Source organism: Hylobates moloch, unplaced genomic scaffold, assembly GCF_009828535.3.
Source record: "Hylobates moloch isolate HMO894 unplaced genomic scaffold, HMol_V3 SCAFFOLD_6, whole genome shotgun sequence".
NCBI lineage: Eukaryota > Metazoa > Chordata > Mammalia > Primates > Hylobatidae > Hylobates > Hylobates moloch.
In genome coordinates, this window is record NW_026652281.1 from 52,788,341 (window position 1) to 52,810,531 (window position 22,191).

Consider the following 22,191-nt stretch of genomic DNA (forward strand, 5'->3'; position numbering starts at 1 on the left):
ACAGAGACAATACATTAATGATTTTAAATGACTTTTCTTGACTCTTTACTGGTCAAGTAAGTAAACTATAAATAATGATACAGGAAAATGTATAAACTAGAAATGTATTTAATAGATTTATATACCAAACCATGTAACTTGGAAACAGCATTCATTTTTTCCCAGTGCCCACTAAGCATCTGCAACAACTAAGCACATATGCAACATTAAGAAAATCTCAAATTATTCCAAAAAGCAGGAAAAGCACAGGCCATGACTCTACACTGTGTTAAAACTAGAAATTAATAAGGAAGCATAAAGGAACAAAAACCCAGTCACCTGAGTAAAAAAAAAAAAAAAAAAAAAAAAAAAAAGCAACAAAAAACTCACTCTTGATTTTAGTGTTTCACATGAAAATGTGCCTCTCAGATGTCCTACTGCAAGGAGCATAATTGGCCAAGGGCTGTGACTACTGTGCTCAAAATCCATCACGAGTGTCCAGACCACGCTTTCTACAGGCTGCTCCTAGCCAATGTCTGAGTAGTCCTTTGATGGGTGACTTTTGTTCAAGGAACAAAGGAACTTACTGAAATAATCTTAGAATGGCACTGCAATCCTAAAGCCTTCTTTCTCCATCTTTTTCACAGAAACCAGACCTGTGTCATAGTCTCCCTCCCAATTTTTCTTCATCAATTTTCCTCTCAATAAATTTCTTGCACATCTAATTCCTTTATGGCATTTGCTTCTCAAAGGATCTGGACTAACACAAGTGCTGAAGAGTAAATCAACACTGCAATTACAAATTTACTTAGGAGAAGATAATGGAAACATTACATACCGAAAGGACACAGCCAAATATATAATCAGAGGTAAATTTGTGGCATTAAATATTTTCATAATTATACAAGAAAGAATAAGGCAATGTAAGTGAATCATTCATTTCACAAAGTTTAAAAGGAATAAAAAATTCCTAATCAAAGGAAAGCAGGATGAAGAAATTGACAAATTGTGGGAGGCAGAATGGGCTCGCAAAGATGTCCATGCCGTCGGTCTGAAACCTGTGAAGGAGCTATGCTGTAGAGCAAAAGGGATTTGCAGGTGTAATTAAAGTAAAAGAGGGAGATTATTCTGGATTATCCAAGTGGGCCTAACTTAATCACAGGGGCTCCTAAAAGCAGAGAAGTTTTTCCAGCTGGTGTGAGAGAGATGCAGCAGAAGGTGAAGTCGGAATGATTTGAAGCATGAGATGGACTTGACCTGCTGTTGCTGGAGAAAGGCCACATGGAAAACACAAGAAGGAAGGTAGGCAGCCTCTGGTGCAAGGACCAATCCCCAGCTAACAGCCTGCAAGGACCTCAGGCCTACAACTGCAAGGAACTGGATTCAAAAGTTTGAATGAGCCTGAACAGGATTCATTCCCAAAGCCTCCCCAAAGAAACACAACTCTGCAGACACCTCGATTTCTGCCTTATGAGATCCTGAAGGTCCAGTCTAGCCCCTCCCAAATTTTGACCTACAGAAAGCATGAGATAATGCATTTGTGTTGTTTTAAACTATTATGTTTATGGTAATTTGTTAAGGCAGCAATTGAAACAAAGATTTTAAAAATAAACGAATAAAAACAAAAGGTATGGGGATTGATGTGTAATCCAAGGGCTGGTTTTTTGAAAAGGTAATAGGCAAAGTTTGTTCTACTCTACATATGAAGACAGGAAACTTAAGCATTAAAATTAAGAAAGAAAAAAGAGTAGTTATGAATATCTGTAAGCCAAATAACATAGCAGAAACATTCTCAAAACTGAAATTATAGGTGAAATGGAAGTCTGATAACCAGAGGAGACTTTAATTCACCTCTCAATCCAAGACAGCAGTAGACTAAAAAATAAGTAAGGATCAGAAGATTTAACCAGTAAGTTATTCCCTGTAAGTACTGATTGAACTTTGTGCCCTAAAAATACAGAATACACTTTTTTTTTAGAACATGTATGAAAATGGACTATCCAGCCACCAAAAACAATCCTCAAAATATTCCAAAAACTAAAACTTATATATATTAAAATTTTTACCTACAATGAGATGAAACTAAAAATGAATACCAGCATAACAAAACAAAAAGTCCTTAACTCAGAGGGTGGGGAAAAAACTTCCTTGATATGGTTTGGCTGTGTCCCCATCCAAATCTCATCTTGAATGGTAATTCCCATAATCCCTACATGTCATGGGAAGGACCCCATAGGAGGTAATTGAATCATGGGGGCAATTACCTGCAATGCTGCTATTCTCATGATAGTGAGTGAGTTCTCATGAGATCTGATGGTTTTATATGGGACGTTTCCCCCATTTGCTTGGCACTTCTCTTGTCTGCCGCCATGTAAAACATGCCTTTGCTACTCCTTCGCCTTTCACCATGACTGTGAGGCCTCCCCAGCCATGTGGAACTATAAGTCCATTAAACCTCTTTCTTTAAAAAAATAAATTACCCGGTCTTGGGTATGTCTTTATCAGCAGTGTGAGAACAGACTAATACGCTCCTCTTAACTATTTAAGGGAAAATACCACATGCAATTGCAGAATTTCTAGGAAATAATAATGAGAATACTGCATGTTAAACTCTGGGGGATATAAGGAAAAAGAATGAATGCTCAGGAAAAATTCACAGCCGTAAATGCTTATGTCAGCAAAAAAGAATACAAATACATGTGGTTTAAAAAAGTTGCAAAATGAACAACAAAATACCCTGCAGGCAAGTAAAAAAGATAAAATGTGAAATTGGAGAGTTGGAAAAGACAATAGAAGCAGAAAATAAAAATTAGATAAAAGGATTTGTTAATTGTAAAACAATTGTTAAGGCACACCTAACCTAATCAAGGGAAAAAAAAAAAAGAAAAGCACAAATATACAAAATAATAAAATAGAATAAATAAAAGCAGAGAGAATTAAAACCACCCTAAAAGCATTTTGCATAACTTTATGCAAATTCAAAATCTGAAGGAAATACATATTTTTTTCTAAGAAAAAGTAATTTATAAAAGCTAACCTCTGAAGAGATACAAAGTTTAAGCAGACTAATCAACAGAAAGAGACCTTGTCTAAAAAAAATAAATAAAATATAAAAAATGAAAACTATCAAAGGGCTTTCTTCCCCATCAAATCATCAGGCTCAGATAATATGTCAGAAGCAAAGCTACCAAATCCTTAAAGAATACTTATAATACTCTCTAAACTGTTTCAGAACATAGAAAAATAAGAAAACTTTCAAATTACTTTTATGAAGTCAGTTCAATGGTGATTCCAAAATCTGAAAACGATGGCACAGAAAATAGGTTAATCTCACTTAAAAGCACTAATGCAAAATTCTTAAGTAAAATGTCTGCAAACATTATCCTGCAGCACAACAAAATACATCATAATGAGTGTAATTTATTTTAGAAAATGAAAGGATGGTTTAATAATAGGAAATAATTACACTAGTATAACATGAGAGAACACATCATTTCATAAATGCTGAAAAGGTATTTGATAAAATTCAATAATCATTTTTGATTTCTAAAAAATTCAGTAATATAGGAATAGTTGGCTACCAAACATGCTTAATGGAGAAACTTACTTTCCCCATCATAAGGGAAACACAGGACAGTTAGAGTTAGGAAGAAGACCAGGATGTCCACTATTCCCACATACTGTCTAACATTGTTTGGGGTTATTAGTCAAAGCAATTAGAAAAGAGAGAAATTTTGTATATGAAAATGAAAAAACATGAGCTAAAACTATTACCATTTACAGAGCATATGACTGTGTTCCTGGGGAGGAAGGGAAACTAAAAACTTACTATAATCAAGAAGAGAATACACTGTGGAATATGAAATTAATATTGTCTTCATAATATACAACTAACAATGAATTAGAAGGCATATCGAAGCCCCTGTTACAATAAACTAAAAAGAAAAAGATTTCAAAATCTCAAAATACATTTAATAAGAAATTATGCCAAATCTACATGAGAAAAATTTGAAAATACTCCTCAAGAACTTAAAAGCAAACTCAGACAAATGGGAAGCACACTACATTCTTGGATAGAACACTCAACATTATGACTACGTCAATTCTAAAATTTATTTACAAATTTAACGTGATTTTAATAAAGATTAAAATAGACTTTTTGATTTATTTATTGAAATGAGACAGGCTGATTTTAAAATTATAAGCAAAAACAACTAATTATACCAGGAAACTGAAAAAAGAAAGTAATGGAAGGAACTAGCCATACCAGTTATAAAAATACTATAAAGATTCAATAATTAAAACAGTAGTTAAGACACATATTAGGAAAGCTACAAATGGAACAGTAGTTAAGACACATATTAGGAAAGCTACAAATGGACAAGGATTTAAGTGTAAACAACAAAGCCATGAAAGTGCCTGAAGAGACATGAGGAATTCTTTCAAGACTTTGTGTAGGGAAGCACTTTCTAACTGACTTGAAATTCCAGCAGCCACAAAAGAACTGATAAATTCAACTACAACTAGAGAACTATTTGTGCATGTCAGAAATCAAAGACCTATGACAAACTGGGGAAATGCATTTGCAATTTGTGTCATAGAGAAAACAGCTCCTCTCCTTACCATATAAAGAGCTCCCAGAGATAGAGAGGAAAAATAGCCCAATAGAGAAGTAGGCAAAAGACATAAACAGATAGTTCACCAAAAAAGAAATACAAATGCCCCTTAAATGTGTGAAAAGACGCTCAACTTCATCCATAATAAAAAAAGGCTAATTAAAACAAAAAGATACTGCCTTTTTCCTATAAGAATGGCAAAATTCAGCAGTTGAACAACACTGCATTGGTGAGGCAATGGAGACACAGGACGTTTTACATATTGTTGGTGGGTGTGCAATGAGGTGAAAGCCATATAGAAAGCAATTTGGCAAGATCTTTCAAAACAACACACATGTACTCTCTCTGCTGAATTCTCTCTGCTTTTATTTATTCTATTTTATTTTGATCCAGAAATCCCACTTCTGGATATTTATTCTACAGATATATCTATACGCATACAAAATGACATATGTGCAAGGTTATTCATTGCAGCATTGTTTGAAAGAGCAAAATATTTAAAAGAACCCAAATGTCCATCTATGCAAGAGCAGTTAACTGAACTATTACATACAAAGGAAGGGTATGCAGTTGTAAAAAAGGATAAGGAAGGTCTCTGTGTATCAGTGTGGAAAGATCTTCAGGATATATTTGTTTAGTTTTTTTTTTTTTAAAGGCATAGCTCTCTCTCTATATATACTATTTATATATACTATATATATACACTATTTTTTTGTGCAATAAAGGGGGAATAAAAATATGTATTTGCATTTGCTCATATCTGCATAAGGGCATACTGAATGCATCCACAATTGACTAATAAAAATACTTACCTGTGAGGATCATGAAAAAAATGTGATGAATGGTTAAGGGGTGGGAATGAAAATTCTCTGGCTATATTTTCTTACGTAGTTTTGTTTTTGAGCTATGTGTATGCATTATCTTTAAAAATATGTGTATGCAGTATCTTTAAAAATATACTAAACAGAGGAATTATAGTCCAATGTCACTTTTGAATCCTGATGCCAAATTAAATATTGAATTATTATACAACAACTGTATAGCTTTCATTATAGAAATGCAAGAATGTTTCAGTATTGGGAAATGTATTAACACATTAGAAGGCCAAAGAAGTCAACAAACAACACACAAATCCCCAAACCCAAAAACAACCAATATGGTGGTTCTAGATATTTGTTGATATCTAAAAGGCCTTTGATTAAAGTAGATATTCCATCCTGATAAAAACTAAGTAGGAATCACTGGATACTTCCTTAACATGATTAAAAAATATTTCTAACCAATAGCCAGCAGCAAACAGCAAAGACATTTCCAGGATAATCAGGAACCAGATAAGTTGCCTTCTATGACCACTTTTATTTAACAGTATTCCGGAAGTTCTGCTCAAGACTTTAAGAAAAGCAATGAAGTCTTAAATCAGAAAACCAGAGATAAAATTGCCATGTTATTGATATGATTGAGTACCTTGAAAAACATAGAGAGTTTAAAAATTATTGGGCCTAATAAGATGGGTGAGTAGGAGGTAGATAAGGCGAGCCAGATGGGACTGGAGTAAACTATGTGCTCAGTAACACCCGCTCTGGACTAACTGGTGCCTACCAAAGAATAATCAAACGCCAAACGTTCATATTCCCAATTTCCAGAGGATGTCTACTTTGTTCTGCCCAAACGACTTCAGAGGAGAAGAGAAGTGCTTGTTTTGCATAAGATATGTGACAAAGCAGAGCACAGAAAACTTTGCATTGGGCTCCACTTTAGCGAAACCACTGACTGGGAAGGTGAAAAAGAGACAGACACTCTAGGCAGAAAAGAGCACAAACTAGGGGAAGATGTGTAATATCTTGGTGTGCGTGGGGACCTATCTACAGGGGGCTCAGTATCACTGGGCATAAAAGGTGAGTCAAGAAGCACAGATGGCCCTTAAAATCCAGACCAACCAAAGGACTTACATGTTATTTTGTAAGAGATACAACCCACTGCAGGGCTTTAAGTGGGATGTAACATGAACAATTCACATTTATGTTGGACTTTTAATAATAATAGCTTCCATGGGAAGTTCTTTTGTTTATATTCCTTGGTTCCATAGTCTTTGAGTAAAAATAATTTTACTACTTCCAGAGAGTAAAAAAATAACAGCAATGGTGGACTCAAGCAGTGTATGCTTAGAGTAGATGGCTGTGTTGGAACACAGCAGACGTTCATTAAACATTTGTTGATTGAATTGACTGTTTCCACGGCGTATATGAGTGAGCTGTCAGAATTACACCCTCTGGAAGAAAAGAGTTCTCTTAAAAAATTACCATCTGATTGGGCATTTTGATAAGCTATAATGATCTTACTTCTGGCAGTAACACATAATATGAGTCCCATCTATTTTCAGTTACCTTCATGTCCAAGTTCTTGGAAAGAGTTTCCAGGGCGGGCACGAATTCTTGAATGGCTTTCTCAATTTGCCGGTACTCTTGCCTGAATAAGTGAATGTCTCCAGAAAGCTTCACAATGCTTGAATCGCATCTATTGGCAAGATGGAAATTGGTGTGAGATCAATACCTTTATAACATTTTTAACACTATAGTAGACACCTGCATATTCATTTGATGGCCAAAGTTCTGAAGTCATTTGAAGAATGAGTTGGTAGATACAGGAGTGTATTCAGGAATCTCTTTCTTCATGTTTCCCTTCTCTTTCTGATGAGAGAGAAACCAGGTTGAATGCATTGGCTCAAACCAGAGCACCAACTTGAAATAGTTTAGATGGGGATATTGTGGTAAACTGAGAGAATTTTTACATTTTCAGCTTGATATTAACTTAGCCATAGGAGTTATAGCAAATTTTGATGTTTTGGAAATACAGGCTGCTGCCTATGGTTAGGCAAAATTAAAATTTGTTCCTCTTATATACCATGTTCTGAATCCACTTTCCTCTCTTTATCCTCTTTTCTTGGCCCCCAGACTATCAATTCTCCGTTGACAAGAAAAGGTGTCCCAGCAAATCAAAATCTTCCAATCCATCTTCTCCAATTTCTCACCCTTTTAGCCTCAAACAAAACTCCTGTTCCTTGAAGGGTCTCAGTCAGGCATTGTCATATTAGGACAAAACCAATTCACACTAACATATGAATGAAGCTTTGGTCCATAAAGTTGCATGTGATAATTTAGGGAAGGAATTCTGGTGAGAAGGAGCTAGTGACGTGAGCTGAAGATTATCTTCCCAGTATGTTAGGAAAGATAACACACAGAACCACACCCCCACAACCATTACCCGTGACTCTCTTGGGGGAGAGCAGGTTGCACAGTGTATTAATGGTCAGTTTCTGTATACTTTCACATATGCATGAAGGATAGGTTGAAGAGCACTGAAGGACTTTATCTTTTGTATAGCTGAGTTATCAAGGATTATTTTGATATTTGTCACTTTTATAAAATAACTGTTTTGACTGTCATCAAATAATATTAATTAGGAAATACAATTTCATATTATTATGCTAAGTGATATATATATTATATATCTATATATATAAGTACACATATATGATGAACAGAATGATAATCAATATTAATAATGTTACTTTTTAAAAGGGATTTGGAAAGATCTTGACTTTCCTCTTTGTTCTTTTAGGCATGATATGAAATTTTTTGTAATGGTCATGTACTATTTTAACAGAAACAATAAAATCATTCTAAAGAAGGAGGAGGCACTCTATAGGAGGAGGCACTCTATATTCCTCTGCCTCCTCCTCCTTTAGAATGATTTTATTGTTTCTGTTAAAATAGTACATGACCATTACAAAAAATTTCATATCATGCCTAAAAGAACAAAGAGGAAAGTCAAGATCTTTCCAAATCCCTTTTAAAAAGTAACATTATTAATATTGATTATCATTCTGTTCATCATTATACATATATACTTAAAATATATGTGTACTTATATATATATAGATAGGAAGAAAGAAACATAATTTAGAATACTGGGATTATATTATATTATATGCATCAACTTTAAAATATTACCTTTAATTTTACTTTAACCTAAGAAAGGGTAAATGTAGTGAGAAAGAAGAAATTGTTGAGTTTCAGATAGGTATTTCTTCACTACGAGAGAGATTTCTTTTCTAAAAAAAGGAAGCTATAAAAAGCTATCATAGATTGGAATTGTTATACTTGTCACAGCTACCATCTCAATACCAACTTTAGATATTATCTGTTGACCATATGCCAAAAAAATGAGAAAATAAATAAGTTTATATACTTGTGCCTTCAACATTTAAAAAAATAATTTGCTAATTTTAAAATGTTAAATTTTATGACATTTGCACTGTGTTCTGTCACTAGAATGTCTATGGTTATTTAATGTTCACTTTATATGTAGATTAGATGTTCGTTGATAATCCTTTCAAACCATGATTTCTTTTCTAAGATCCTTATTTTGATTTATTCCATGGTTGGCCAGATTTTGCCATCCAGATTTTAAAAGCAGGGCTCAAGAATACTAGAATTGTCAAGTTCTTGAGTGCTTGAGAATGCCTGACTTCTCTTGTGATTGAAAGGTAACTTACTTGAGATAACATTTTTTTTCATTCTTTCAGAACATGATAAACATCAATCCATTCTTTTCTAGCTTTGGTTGAGGTGGAGAAGTCTGAGGTGATGACATTTCTTTCCTTTTTCATGAGACTTGTTTTGTCTTCCTGGATGCTCTTTGCAGTCTTTATCCTTATTGTTCAGCAACTTCAACCAGGATATCTTGGTTTCATTGTTCTTATATCATATTTTTTCTGTGGTCACAGTTTTTCCTTTTAATCTATAGATTCAATTCTGTATTTCAAGAACGCTTTCTTCTCTTATATGCATGATTTTTATTTGAAGAATTTGTTCTGTTTCTTCTTTAGGGCCTTCTAGTAGTTCTATGTTGGATGAGTTTTCCTTGCCTGCCATATGACAATTTTTCTACAATCATTTTTATATTGAAAAGTAACTATCTCTTTTCATTTGGTGTGGTTTACTCATGTTTTTACTTTTTATAACTCATTATTTTTGGTTGCATTTGTTCTATTTTAGGAGTTTCTAAAGTAGATTAATCTTCATAATATCTTGACTTTTTCTTACATCTATCCCTGAGCAATTCCAGTTTATCTATCTCCTTTTGTTATCTGATAGTCTCTTTTGGAGGGAAACGTTTTTATACCTTACTTTTAAAATTATTATTTATTTTATCAAAGTAAAAGATGCCTGTAATTTGAAAGTTAATAATAACTAATAAGCTAATAATAAACTACAGTGGTTTCTGACCCTTCCTCTCACTGCCTCTCTCAGTTCCTCTCCCTAGTGGCAAGGGCCTGAAGCCTTTTGAGAATTCTGTTGCATAAAGTTAGGTTGTTCTCAGCTTATCCTACAACTTGAAAATTGGCCTTCATTCTGCTAAGGCAGTTTTCGTGTTTCCATCTGCTTTCTAGGTTCCAAGACTTCTATGCTGATATCCCCGGTCCTTATGGGTTTATATTTTAAAGAGAAAATCTTTTTACTGTAGATTCAGTGGGGCTTTTGGAAGGGCCAAATTGCATGTGACTGTTCATAAGTAATCCTTTTTTTTTTTTTTTTTTTAATTCTTTGTCTTTTGTTCTTAATTTCTTTGAAACAGGGAGAACTTTTGGCTTAAACTCTTCCTATACTTTTCTGGGTAGTTCCTTCATGAAGTGTATTCACTAGTCTTTTGCTTATGTTTTATGTATCTATTATCCGTCTGTCTATCATCTATCTATCTGTCTTCTGTCTATCTGGGGATGATAGCGGAAGTGATTCATACGCATGACTGCATTCTAACAATAACTATTATGTCTTTGAATGTTTCTGCTAACTGCAGAGGATCAGTGAGTGTGTTTGGTGGCACTGATCATATCCTCTATTCAGGCTTGCAGTGTCAAATCTCTCTCCTTCCTCAGCCTGTTGCACTTCAGCCAGTTTCTCTCAGGTATAGGTGGGCAAGGAAGGAGGTCCTAGATGATAGAAATGATAAAGAACATGGTTGCATCTTTGGCTATACCTCCCGGCTGTTCGGTGTTGCTGACCTGAATCTCTAAGGGGACATGTTGTCTTTCTCCAATGACTCACCCGAGCCTCTAAGTAATGCTGCTTGATTCCATTTTGCCAATGTCTCTCAAAATTATGACTGTTGATTAGTGGGAAATCAGTATGTTTACATCTGAGAAGGACTGTATCAGTCCAAATGTCACAATATTTGGTAAGGGTGCTCTGTTTGTGGTTAGTAGTTACAGCAACTTCCATATTATATTAAAGATGGAGTTTTTTGTTTTCTCTCTTTTATTTTTCACTGGCACTGAGTTGTCTCAAGTAAGAGGAATGGAATAAAAGGTTTTTATTCTGCCCTCTGTGACCAGGCCTGTCATAATATCCACATTATTATGTTTCTTTAAAGAACATGATTTTGCTTTTAATCACAAATCAACAAAATTTATCTTTTTTTTTTTTTTTTTTTTTTACCCACATGCAGGTTTGTTCTGGAGTCCTAAAGAGCGAAATGGGGCTAGAGAGTTGGCCTCTGACTACGGCTACGGATTGTAAGTCATATCCATCCCTAGAGGTGCCCTTCCCATGCTCGCCTTTTCCTTTTTTGCACTTCACCTGAATCTCTATGGGGACATGACCTCTCTCTCTGATGACCCATCCAAGCCTCTAGTCTATTAAATAAAGGACAGGGTGTCAAAAGCAGGCTGGCAACTTTGGGAACCTCATCTCATTGGGAGGACTTACTTTTAAACTGCAGTGTATTGCCGTGGGAAATAAGGTGTAAAATTCAAATCTCATTGTAGTTATTAAATATTGAGACTGATTTATGAAGCAGTAAAATGTTTGCTAGCAATTATGTTAAAACAATCAACTTAATTTTACTTATGCCAAAGTGCTCATTGGAATAGAGATCCCTCTATGTGGAAAGACAGTAATCAATCTGCCTTAGCTTGTCCATTAGTCATTTGCCTGGCAAAGGCACAGAAAAGGGAGGGTGAATTTAAGTCTCATGGCCCTTAGCCAAATTCTGTCTCAGATTGCCAAATAGATTTCAGAAATTTTCCATAAAAGGGAGATATTTCAAGGAAAAATAAGACCTTGTCCTAAAATCACTGCTTATGATTGAAGGGGAAGGTAAGCAAAAAGCAAGCAGAGGAAAAAGAATTGCGTATCTTGATGTAATTTCATTGATCTCAGTTTCTTTCAGATCTACTTGCTATTTTGTCTTGTAAATAAAACAGGGTTTACAAAAATAAAATAATTAGTTTGTAAGTGGTTTGCAGAAAGAAATAGTTGGTAGGAGTGTCATCAGCATACCACCAAATTGAACCAAATTATATTTCATTTAAAACATGTTGGAAATTAGCCAGTCATGGTGGCGTGCACCTGTAATCCCAGGCACTCAGGAGGCTGAGGCATGATAATTGTTTGAACCTGGGAGGCAGAGGTTGCAGTGAGCCAAGATCGCACCACTGCACTCCAGCCTGGGTGACAGAGTGAGACTCTGTCTCAAAAAAGAAACAAACAAAGAAACCATGTTTGGTTTTATCTTCTTTGCAAAATCTTGGCACATCTAAACAGCGTTGTGGGTTTGCTGATATTTGTTTTGTTATCTTGTTTCATAACTTATCCAAATATTATAAAACTTCTTTGGTATTGATCAAATATTAATGAAATAAATATTGCTATATATTATTTATTTATATATTATATACAATATAAATTCACCTGTTTATTCTCTGGACTGGCTGAGAGTTATCTTTTTCTTGGATGAGAGTTTTTCAACCATATGTATTATTTCCAAGACAGCATCTTTTATTTTTAACTGAAATGAAGCTGCACTCCAGAACTACAAAGTCTTTCCCAAAGCCACTAAGTCGTTTATGCTGTGCGCCAACCAGAAACTTGGGCATCCCTGACACCTCCTCCCTTCCTCCCTTTTGAGCTCCATGCCCATTCCAGTTAATATGCTAATGGCGTCTCATACACAACATGGTGGAAGCCAAACACTTTATTATTCCCTGTTTCTCTTTCTACTTCCTTGTTATAATTGCTCCTTGTTTCATATTTTCTTCTCTGTGAAATAACATGAGTATTCAACCAGTCTCCAAGCCCAAAAACTTTGGTCATTATCCTTGACCTCCCCTTGCCTAATTCATCCTCCATGTTTATTCATGCACTAATCCTGTAGATTCTATTTCTCTAATATCTGTGTGGTCTGTCCCCTGCTCTGGGCTGTCATGGCTACTGCCTTGGTTTAGGCCCTGCCACTTCTCACCTGGATTGGTACAATAGCCTTCCTCTGATCTCCACACCCTCTTTTGTATTCTACCAATTCACTACAATTAGAATGTCACAAAATATGATATGCCACCCCCTTACTTAAAATCCCCCCATGGTTATTTATAACCTTCTACATAAAGTTCGAACTCTTTACCTTAGCCTACAAGACCCCTCATCTTCCAGGTCTGGACTGCTTCTCTGCCTTCCTGTCCCAACTTTCTCAAAATGCCTACTCCAAAATACCATAACCAAAATGCCATTCTCCCAGGTATGCCCATGAACATGTCACAGTGATCCTTCCCTCAGTTCTTTTGCACATATTATTCTTCCAGGTAAATTGTCTTTCTCACTTTTCCTTGTTTAGTTAACTGTTATAAATCCTTCAAAACTCAGCTCAAGTGTCACCTCCCCTGGGAAGCCTCTCTTCTGTGTGGGTCTGATTTGGACATTTCCATAGCATCCCAGACTTTTAGTACGGCATTCACTTCATTGGTTATTGATACAGCTTGTTTTCCCTGGTAGACTGTAAACAGCTATAGAAAGGAGACCATGTTGCTGAATTCTAACATTACCCGGCCTGGCATATGATGAGTGCTTAATACATTTTTGTTGAATTAAATGGGTAAATACCCTAGGAGAGCTTTGTCTTAGGTAGTAATTATCTAATTCTGAGAGGATTAACCAGATGGAGACGGGAGTGTTACAGGAGAGAGGAATGAGGTACTGGCAGAAGATGTAGAGATGGAAAGATGTCCACAGTCAGCCATTCACAAGTCACCTTTGATGTGTCCGCCAGAGTGGTCCTGCTGTTCTCAATACCTACACATATCTGCTGAACTGCATACCATCAATTCTTTTGATTTAGAAATCTTGTACAAAAGATGTTATTCAAAACTTTATCCATTTGGCAGCAAATCCCGTTAGACTATTACAATTCTTGTATATTTTAAATGTTCTTCTCATTAGCATTTGACACATATGGGAATTTCGTACATGGTCATGAAGGTGTGTCTATGTATGGATGTCGGCACTTGGACAGTTAAGGCTATAAAGACAGAACTCTGGTCACTTCTATTGGAATCAAACTGTGTGAGGGGTCTTTACAGAAACTTTGAATCTCATAGGTAGCATGAGGTGTTCAAAGTTCTATGGTACACTTTCTCAACTGCCATCTCATTAGTTTAGCTTAATGTGTAGACAATATCTCTTTTCCACAGCATGGAGCTTGTTTGGGAATGAGAATTCACTGGCCAAGAATTGACTGTTAAACATTAGTCAATAGGCTTCTTCTCACCTGGCTACTCTTCCTCGAAGATCTCCAACTCCTTGTAGGTGTTTGATGTTTATCTCCTGTACTGCAAAGTTAGTTCCTGTGGCCGCCTGATCTCGAGCTCTTATTTGGTCTTCTAAAATCTGTAATTTTGAGTCAAATTTCCCATTAATTTCCCATCACACATGATAAGGAAACATCATTTAAAGCAGGGGTTACCTAAATGAATGCATTTTGTAGTTAGGCTGATGGTGTGAATGAGTGAGAGTCCTATCTCAGAAAGAAGTGATCTCTGCTAATTTATCTGAGGGAAGCAGCAGTGGTTTGATTCCAGCTGATTATTGCCAGGTGGGAAAGATGTCTCAATAGTGTTTTAAAGAAAGCTAGAAATCCAGATTTTATATGAAATTGCTCAAATTAACAATATTGGCATATTATTCAAGATCTTTTATAAACCATATGTGGACCAAACAACATATATTGTGTTGATATGGTCACGGGCTGCCATTGGCCATCATTGACATAAAAGCTTTTCACAAAAACGTACTTCACAATTGGTGCCATAAGTCTGGAGAAGGATTTTTTTCAATATGGCGTCAGGCAAGATTTTTATGGATTGAGCCAGAACCACAATGAAGTTAACACAGGGCAAGCAAATCTGAATCAACCTGTTTCATATACAATGAAAGAGAGTTTATCTAGATTTCTTAGAGAATATGAGAGATTTCTGGCTCACTTGTGTCCAGATTTTGTCCATGAGCATTGTTAGTCACGTCTTTATTGTGTTTTGGTGTTCTGGAAATAGAACTGACTTTCTTGTACCACCGGGCTAGTGGTCCCAAGAACCATGGTTTTTAACTTTTTGTACCCATTTATAAGTATTGATTTAAAAAATAAAAAAATTCTGCTTGTCCAAAGAAAAAAATTGTATTATACTTGACATTCAAATAAATTCCAATGTAAAGTGAAGACATATAAGAAATTGGTATTTACTAAGAAAAAAAGTGAGAGTTCTGTGTAGGCCTTTGAAAAACACAAATCTGTTACTTGGGGAGACATTCCAGTTTAAGTATTATATTTGACAAAGTCCTAAATTATGTTTAAACTATGATTATGAATTTTACTAGGAAAGGAAGAATTTTTATAGCAAATAAATTATAGGAATTTCAAAGATCACAGACAGACTCTTGCTCATTTTTTAACTGGGATTGAGACAACTCAAGGGCAAATGAAGCCTTAATTGAAGATGTAAAAGTGTCAAAAACACTAACTAGAGTTTGGTTTTGTCTTTTTGCATGTATGCAGGTATTTGTTTTCTGTTTTGGGAAAGATAGTGATGAAAGGAAACTTACTCTACTATATGCTAAAATATTTTCTAAAATAAGGATAAGTAAATCAGTGTAGTAAAGGTATATAGCTACCTGTAATGTCATGAAAACCTTGGTAAGTGTAGGAAAGGAATATACTCTATACGCAACTCACAAATCAATGGGGGAGTAATTTCATAAGTGGGTTGGGGTCTCTAATTACTCAGAAAATAATTAATTTAGATCCTTACCTCATGTCATATATCATTATAGATTTCAGAAAAAAAAGATCTAAAATATTTTTAAAATTAAACCATAAAATTCACTGATAATAGAAGAGATTATTTCATCTTTGAATGAGGAACTTTCTAGTCTTAGAAGTACAGTAGTCCCCTCTTATCTAAGGGGGATACGTTCTAAGACCTCCAGTGGATGCCCAAAACCTCATACAGTACTGAACCCTATATATATTGTTTCTCCCTATACATACATACCTATGGTAAAGTTATTTATCAGTAAGAGATTAACAATATCTAAAAATAGAATGACTATAACAACGTACTATAATATCATACACACTGTGGCTGTAACTCTTGTAGCTTGAAGTGCAACAGCAAAACTAGCATGAATTTATTTTTCCTCTGTCACAATTTCATGGATAGAAGATTTGTTCTTACTATAGATTTTAGCAAACTCAGCATACAATTTTTTTTTTTCCTTATTAAGTCGAGAACTTCAACCTTTTCCCTAAAGAAAGCTCTTTACGGCTTCTCCTTGCCATAGTGGAATTGCCAGCATCACTACTTTTGTGCTTTGGGGCATTATTAAGTAAAATAAGGGTTACCTGAACATGAGCACTGTGATACCTCATCTGAACAGTTGATCTGGTAACCAACAGGCTACTGAGTGACTAATGGGCAGAGAGTATTGACAGTGTGAATGTGCTGGACAAAGGGATGATTCACACCGTGGGTGGCATGAAACAGGATGTGCAAGATTTCATCCCGCTACTCAGAATAGCGCACGATTGAAAACTTATGAATTACTTGGTTCTGGGATCTTCCATTTAATATTTCTGGAAACTCTTGAAATCATAGAAAGTGAAACCACAGATGAAGGTGGGAGGACTACAATAATGAGAGAAATTACAAAGCAAAATATTTGAATATTTACCTTTGTGTAAAACTTGTAAAGACATTGTAAATACAATTAAGATAGAAAAAGCAAACTGAAAAAACATTTGTAACATATACTGTTGCCAAGGGTTTCAGTGATGTACTGCAAGCAGCCTGGAGCTGTATGTGAAAGTGGATTGTATACATCTCTTCCCATCTTTGTGTACAGTGTCATCTTGCTGGTTGTTTGAAATCATAGGAGTATTTACACCACAGAAATAGGCAAATAACTACAAACCAGGCTCTCTTTTCCCTTAGAAAAGAACTGATTGCTGATTGTTAAACACTTACTACCATATTACCAGTTATTATTTCTAATATGTAAAATAAAAGAGCTCGTCAAATCAACAAAAATTTAAAAGTACTAAAACCCAAAAGATAAATTAACAAAAGACATAAATCGTTAGCAGAAGAAATGAAGCTGTCACTTTATTATTAATTTTGTTGTTGTTGTTGTTGTTGTAGAGACAGAGTCTCACTGTCTCAAACTCTTGGCTTCAAGCAATCCTCCCAAGTCAGCCCCCCAAACCACTGGGATCACAGTTGTGAGCCACAGGCACTCAGCCAAAATTGTTACTTTAAATAGTCTCTTTAAAAAAGTGGATTCAACACTTTCACTAAGAAAAAAAATCTTATTTCTGTTCTATGAAGTTAGCAAAAATTAAAGTGATAAATTTCAATTCTGGCATAGGTAAAGTGGAAAAAAACACTCAAATAATGCTAATGGAAGTGTAAATTAGTATAAACTTTCTGGAAAACAATTTGGCAACATGTATCAAGAGCTTTCACAGTATTCATACCTTAGTAATTCCACTTCTAAGAATAGATACCATGGAAATAATCCAAATGCAGAGACATATTTATGCACAAAGATATTTCTTTCTTAAATTATTTTTATTCTGAGACAGGGTCTCTGTTGCCCAGGCTGGAGTGCAGTGGCATGATCATGGCTCACTGCAGCCTTCACCTCTTGGGCTCAGGTAATCCTCCCACCTCAGCCTCCCAAGGAGCTGTGTCTCTAGGTGTGCACTACCCTACCCAGCTAATTATTTATTTTTTCTTGTAGAGACAGGGTGTCACTATGTTACCCAGGCTGTTCGCAAACTCCTGGGCTCAATTGGTCCTACTGCCTCAGCCCCCCAAAGTGATATTTTGACATTAGGATAATAATTAAGCAAATCATGGTGTATGCACCATGCAAAGAGATTTTAATGAGACATGATAGAGTTTAGGATGAATGTTAGAATAAAAATTGAGCTTACAAACATAGTCTCAGCCTCCTAAATGGAATACTTGGAAGGACTAGAGGGAGATTCATCTGGGTATTTGCAGAGATCACCATTTGGTGGTAGAATTGTGAGATATTTTTTCCCCAAGTTTAAACATTTTTTTTCCTAAACTTTCAAAATAATTATGATGAACAAGTATTGCTTTTGTAAGTTGAGGGGAAAACCCACAGTAAAACAATGCTATATATAAAATTTTCTTTGAGTTAAAAATAAATTAATTCTAAAACTTGTAATCAACTGCCTCTTAAAAAAAGGAATCATTTGATTTTTAAAAAGAAACAAGCACTTTGATGTAATTGTGGTAGATTAAAATTTTTTTTTTTTTTTTCATTTCATTTAAGGACCTGTGTCAAGCTTTAGCTCACACTTGAATTGATCTTGTTAGCCAACTTGCAGATGGGCTGACCTGGTTAATGAGGTTAGGTTCTTTTAAAATACTTGAATAGCATCCATTTCTCTATAAAGTGCTTATAGTTATTTACTAAAGGTAGCCGAATAGTTTCTTCTTCATAATGTTTTAACTATGTTATCTACAGCCTTTAAAATATTTTCTAGTTCAATTTTCCACAAACTCAATCCAGTCCTTTTCATTTTCCTATATATGCCAAACTCGTAACAGGATTGTAGGTATTTTGAGGTTTTTGTCTTTGTCTTTTGGAAAATGTTTTGGATTTGTCTTTTTTCAGAGAGCTAATCTAAGATAGTAAATTATTATAGGAAAATAAACTGTTCACAAGATTTCTAGAGATTTGAAAGAAAGACTTTCTCCTTATTGCTAATAGTATTTTACTGGGGTATAATTAATATGTACTGAACGCACAAGTCAAAGTGTACATCTGGGCGGATCTTGACTCAATGTAATATAATCAACCATATAACAATCCAGATCAAAATAAAGAATATTCTTAGAAACAGTTCCATGTTTCTAAGAATGTTGTTGGCTTTTTCAATTACCAGGAAGTTTTGACTCCTGAATTGGAATCTTATTTTAGCACTATGCTATACTTACTTGATTTTCTAGTCATTTCAAAGGGCTGCTTGCCTCTTGTCACTTTCGTGATACTTCATTATGCATGGAAATACCTTTAATCACTTTGAGAGTGGCACTGACCTTTGAGGCATTGAGGTCAATTCAAAACGTTCTAAATACCAATAAAGTGCCTTTTAAAAGTTCACTGAGAGTTTTAACTTTTCACACTGCCTCAGATATATTACGGGGTCTGCTAAACCCTGCAGATAGAAAATAAATTGATCGATATCCTTGCCCTTAAGTACAAATTCATAAAGAAGTAATTGCTGGTTCCATCCTATAATTTTAATAAAATCCAGTATTCTCTCTGATAGTAGAAAAGGACAAGTATCGTGAGAGGGCATTGTTGTCAATTCTTATGATAATGCCACAAGTTTTGGGCCAGTTTCCTAAAGTACACTATCTGCAGCCCTTGCATGAAAATTGTTAACCCAGATTCATCACGTACGTTCACACCCTAACAACTCTCAAATACCTCTTATACAAGCATGTTTCTCTTGATTTAGACAAAGAATTTTCTTTTTTTTTTGATGAGAAACTCTATTTTTACTCTAATGCCTTAAAATTAATTTATTTATTCACTCATCAATTTAAGGAATATTTAGAGTGCTGACTACAACACCACTGTTGTCTGGTACGGGATATGGGATTTAGCATGAAAAAAACAAACTCTTTGCCTTTATAGAGATTATATCTTAGAAAGAGAAAACAAACAGGAATCAAATATAGACCATGGTAGTTTGCAATGAGTGCTATGTGACAAAAAATAAAGTAGGCTTTAAGGGAGATTGAAACCATGTGGGTAGAGGTGCTATTTTATAAAAGGTCATGCAAATCCTCTGTTATGAGGCTATATTTGAACAGAGACCTGAAGGAATGAAGAACGTTGCATAGGAATATCTAGGGGAAGATGATCCAGCCAGAGTGAATTATGAGTGCAAAGACTCCAAGGCCAGAATGTGTTTGGAATGTCCTAGGAACAGCTGGGAGGCCAATGTGGCCAGAGTGAAGGAAAGAAGGGTAGAAGATGGGGCCAGAGAAATTGCTGGCATCAGATTGCGATGGCTATGCAATGGAGCATTACTGAGGTGCATTATGAAAACCTCTATTTGAAATTATTGCATTAATAGAATCTTGGAGACTTAGGCTAACATAAGCATCTTAGCATAATGTCTGACATAATGTCTTTGTGGTCACAAAATAAATATACAGTAAATATTTTTTGAATAGAAGTTCCTTCTACTTTTTGGCATCAATGAACAGCTGAAAAATTGAACTGTTTCCCTCTTAGACCACTAAAATGTAATCATCTAAACTTAAGCAATAGTGATATATTTCTGCACTTGAAAAATCACACTGATGGTTGGTAATCTTTATCAGCAATGCTGCCAAAATACAAAACAAAAACAAAATAAAACAAAAAAGAGAACCACCTCAATGTTTTGGCTGAGTTTTTTGACGATGCTGGTGATGGTCTGGATGTGGCTTTCCAGTAACTTCCTGGCGAGCGATTCCTCTTTTCGAAAGCCGTGGGTCCCCTGCAGGCAAGCAGAGATGTCCTCCTTGATGCGGAAGGCTTGTTCAAGAAGGAAAGCTATGGTACGCTCGTGGTTGTTCAGTCTGTCTTCTAGCTGACCTCTCTGGGTGTTTGGAATGATGGGGAGAAAAGGATGACCCCTGATCAGAAAATGGAAAAGGAAACACCAGGGCATTAAAAGAATGAGCTGGAGGAGCCAGGAACCAGAACTAGAATCCTCACTTCTGATCTTTTATTTTTTTCCCTGTGAGAAGTTTGATAGGATTTTAAGCACCTGCCATGGTTAGAATTTGGTGAAAGTCTCATCTAAGAAGCAGATGCACTTTTCATGCTTCAAGCCAATTGGTGGTAGTTAGGAGTGGGTAGAGGGATTCATGAAAGAAGATATTAGAAGCCTTCTTCCAAGACTGACGCCTTTATATACCCTTTATGAAAATTCTACTTGAATGTAGAAAAAATTAAGTTTTTATAACTATAAAGATGCAAAAGTGACTGTGTTAGAGAGTTTTCCAAGGTATGAGTCCTGGAATAGGAGTCAGGAGGATAGGCCACCACAAAAGAATTCTATGATCAAATACACTTAGAAAACCTTGCATATGATGTCTCTCCCTTAGAGATTCACATTGTACATTTTCATATTGTCTAACAGAATTATTCTAATTTCATAGATAGGGAAATTAGTTCATGAATGGTACCAATCATAATCCCAAAAGACATAATCTCAAACATTGAAATTCCTAAAGTTTAAAATCCCTTCACTGGATTAAGGGATACCTAGAACCTGGTGAGGCAGTGTATCTGTGAGGGTGTTTCCAGAGGTGATTAGTGTGTGAGTCTGAGTGCACAACGTGAGAGAGATCTATCCTCAATGTTTTGAGTGTTTCGAAAATCATAGAAGTAAAAACACAGGTGAAACATACAACAAATGTCTCCTGTCAAATGATTCAATCATGTATGACTTCTGCCCCTTCACACATAGTGCCATGCTTGCCTTCAAAAAACACTCTTCATCAGAGAATAAAAAGAATTCCACAAGCTGAGCAACATTCTGAACCAAAGATGCTTGCTGATATAGAGGTTCCTCCAGTGTTCTGAAACTCATCGAGTGATGAAATATTCTTAGTTAGGGATCTGACTGTCAAAGAAGATAGACTTCCTATATTTGCCACTAAATCTAACATAGACAAACTAGTGCATGCTTCACTTTGGCTGAGGAATGACACTTTCAAAATCGTCCCCATCTTTCTTATCAACTGTATGCCATCATGCCCCAGTTGGATCCAAACATTCTTGAACTTACCTCCTTCTTTATATATTAATGACTGGAAAAAGTGAAGCATTTTATAAACATTTATTTGAAGATTTGGTGGACTTTGCAGAAGAAAATGGATTTTAGTCAAATCCCCAAACCATGACAGATTTGGAATTAAGTCCCATCAAGGCTTCTAAAAGTGAATCTCAAGATGTCATCAATAAAATTTGATTTTGTCATTCAGCCCAATGCATATGGTGAAAAATTCGACAAGTGAATTGGCCACCCCATATGGTTTAAAAATATTTCATTTGTTTGCAGTGGCATTCCTCCCAGCTAATGACATTTTAGGAAATTTTAATAAATTAAAGCCATATTTGCCTGAAGAAGTCAGCAAAGTTACCAACTGGTTCAAATATAATTATGCACA

At 35.3% G+C, this 22,191-nt stretch overlaps 1 protein-coding gene across 1 annotated transcript in view; it reads right to left on the reverse strand.

Annotated features, from left to right (window-relative positions):
* The window catches only part of FAM81B (family with sequence similarity 81 member B), a 57,855-nt gene that overhangs the window by 14,871 nt on the left and 20,793 nt on the right, over positions 1–22,191 (reverse strand). The window contains 3 exon segments of the mRNA XM_032155911.2: positions 6,980–7,109; positions 14,196–14,314; positions 20,406–20,649. Coding sequence (XP_032011802.1) covers positions 6,980–7,109; positions 14,196–14,314; positions 20,406–20,649 — 493 coding nt within the window.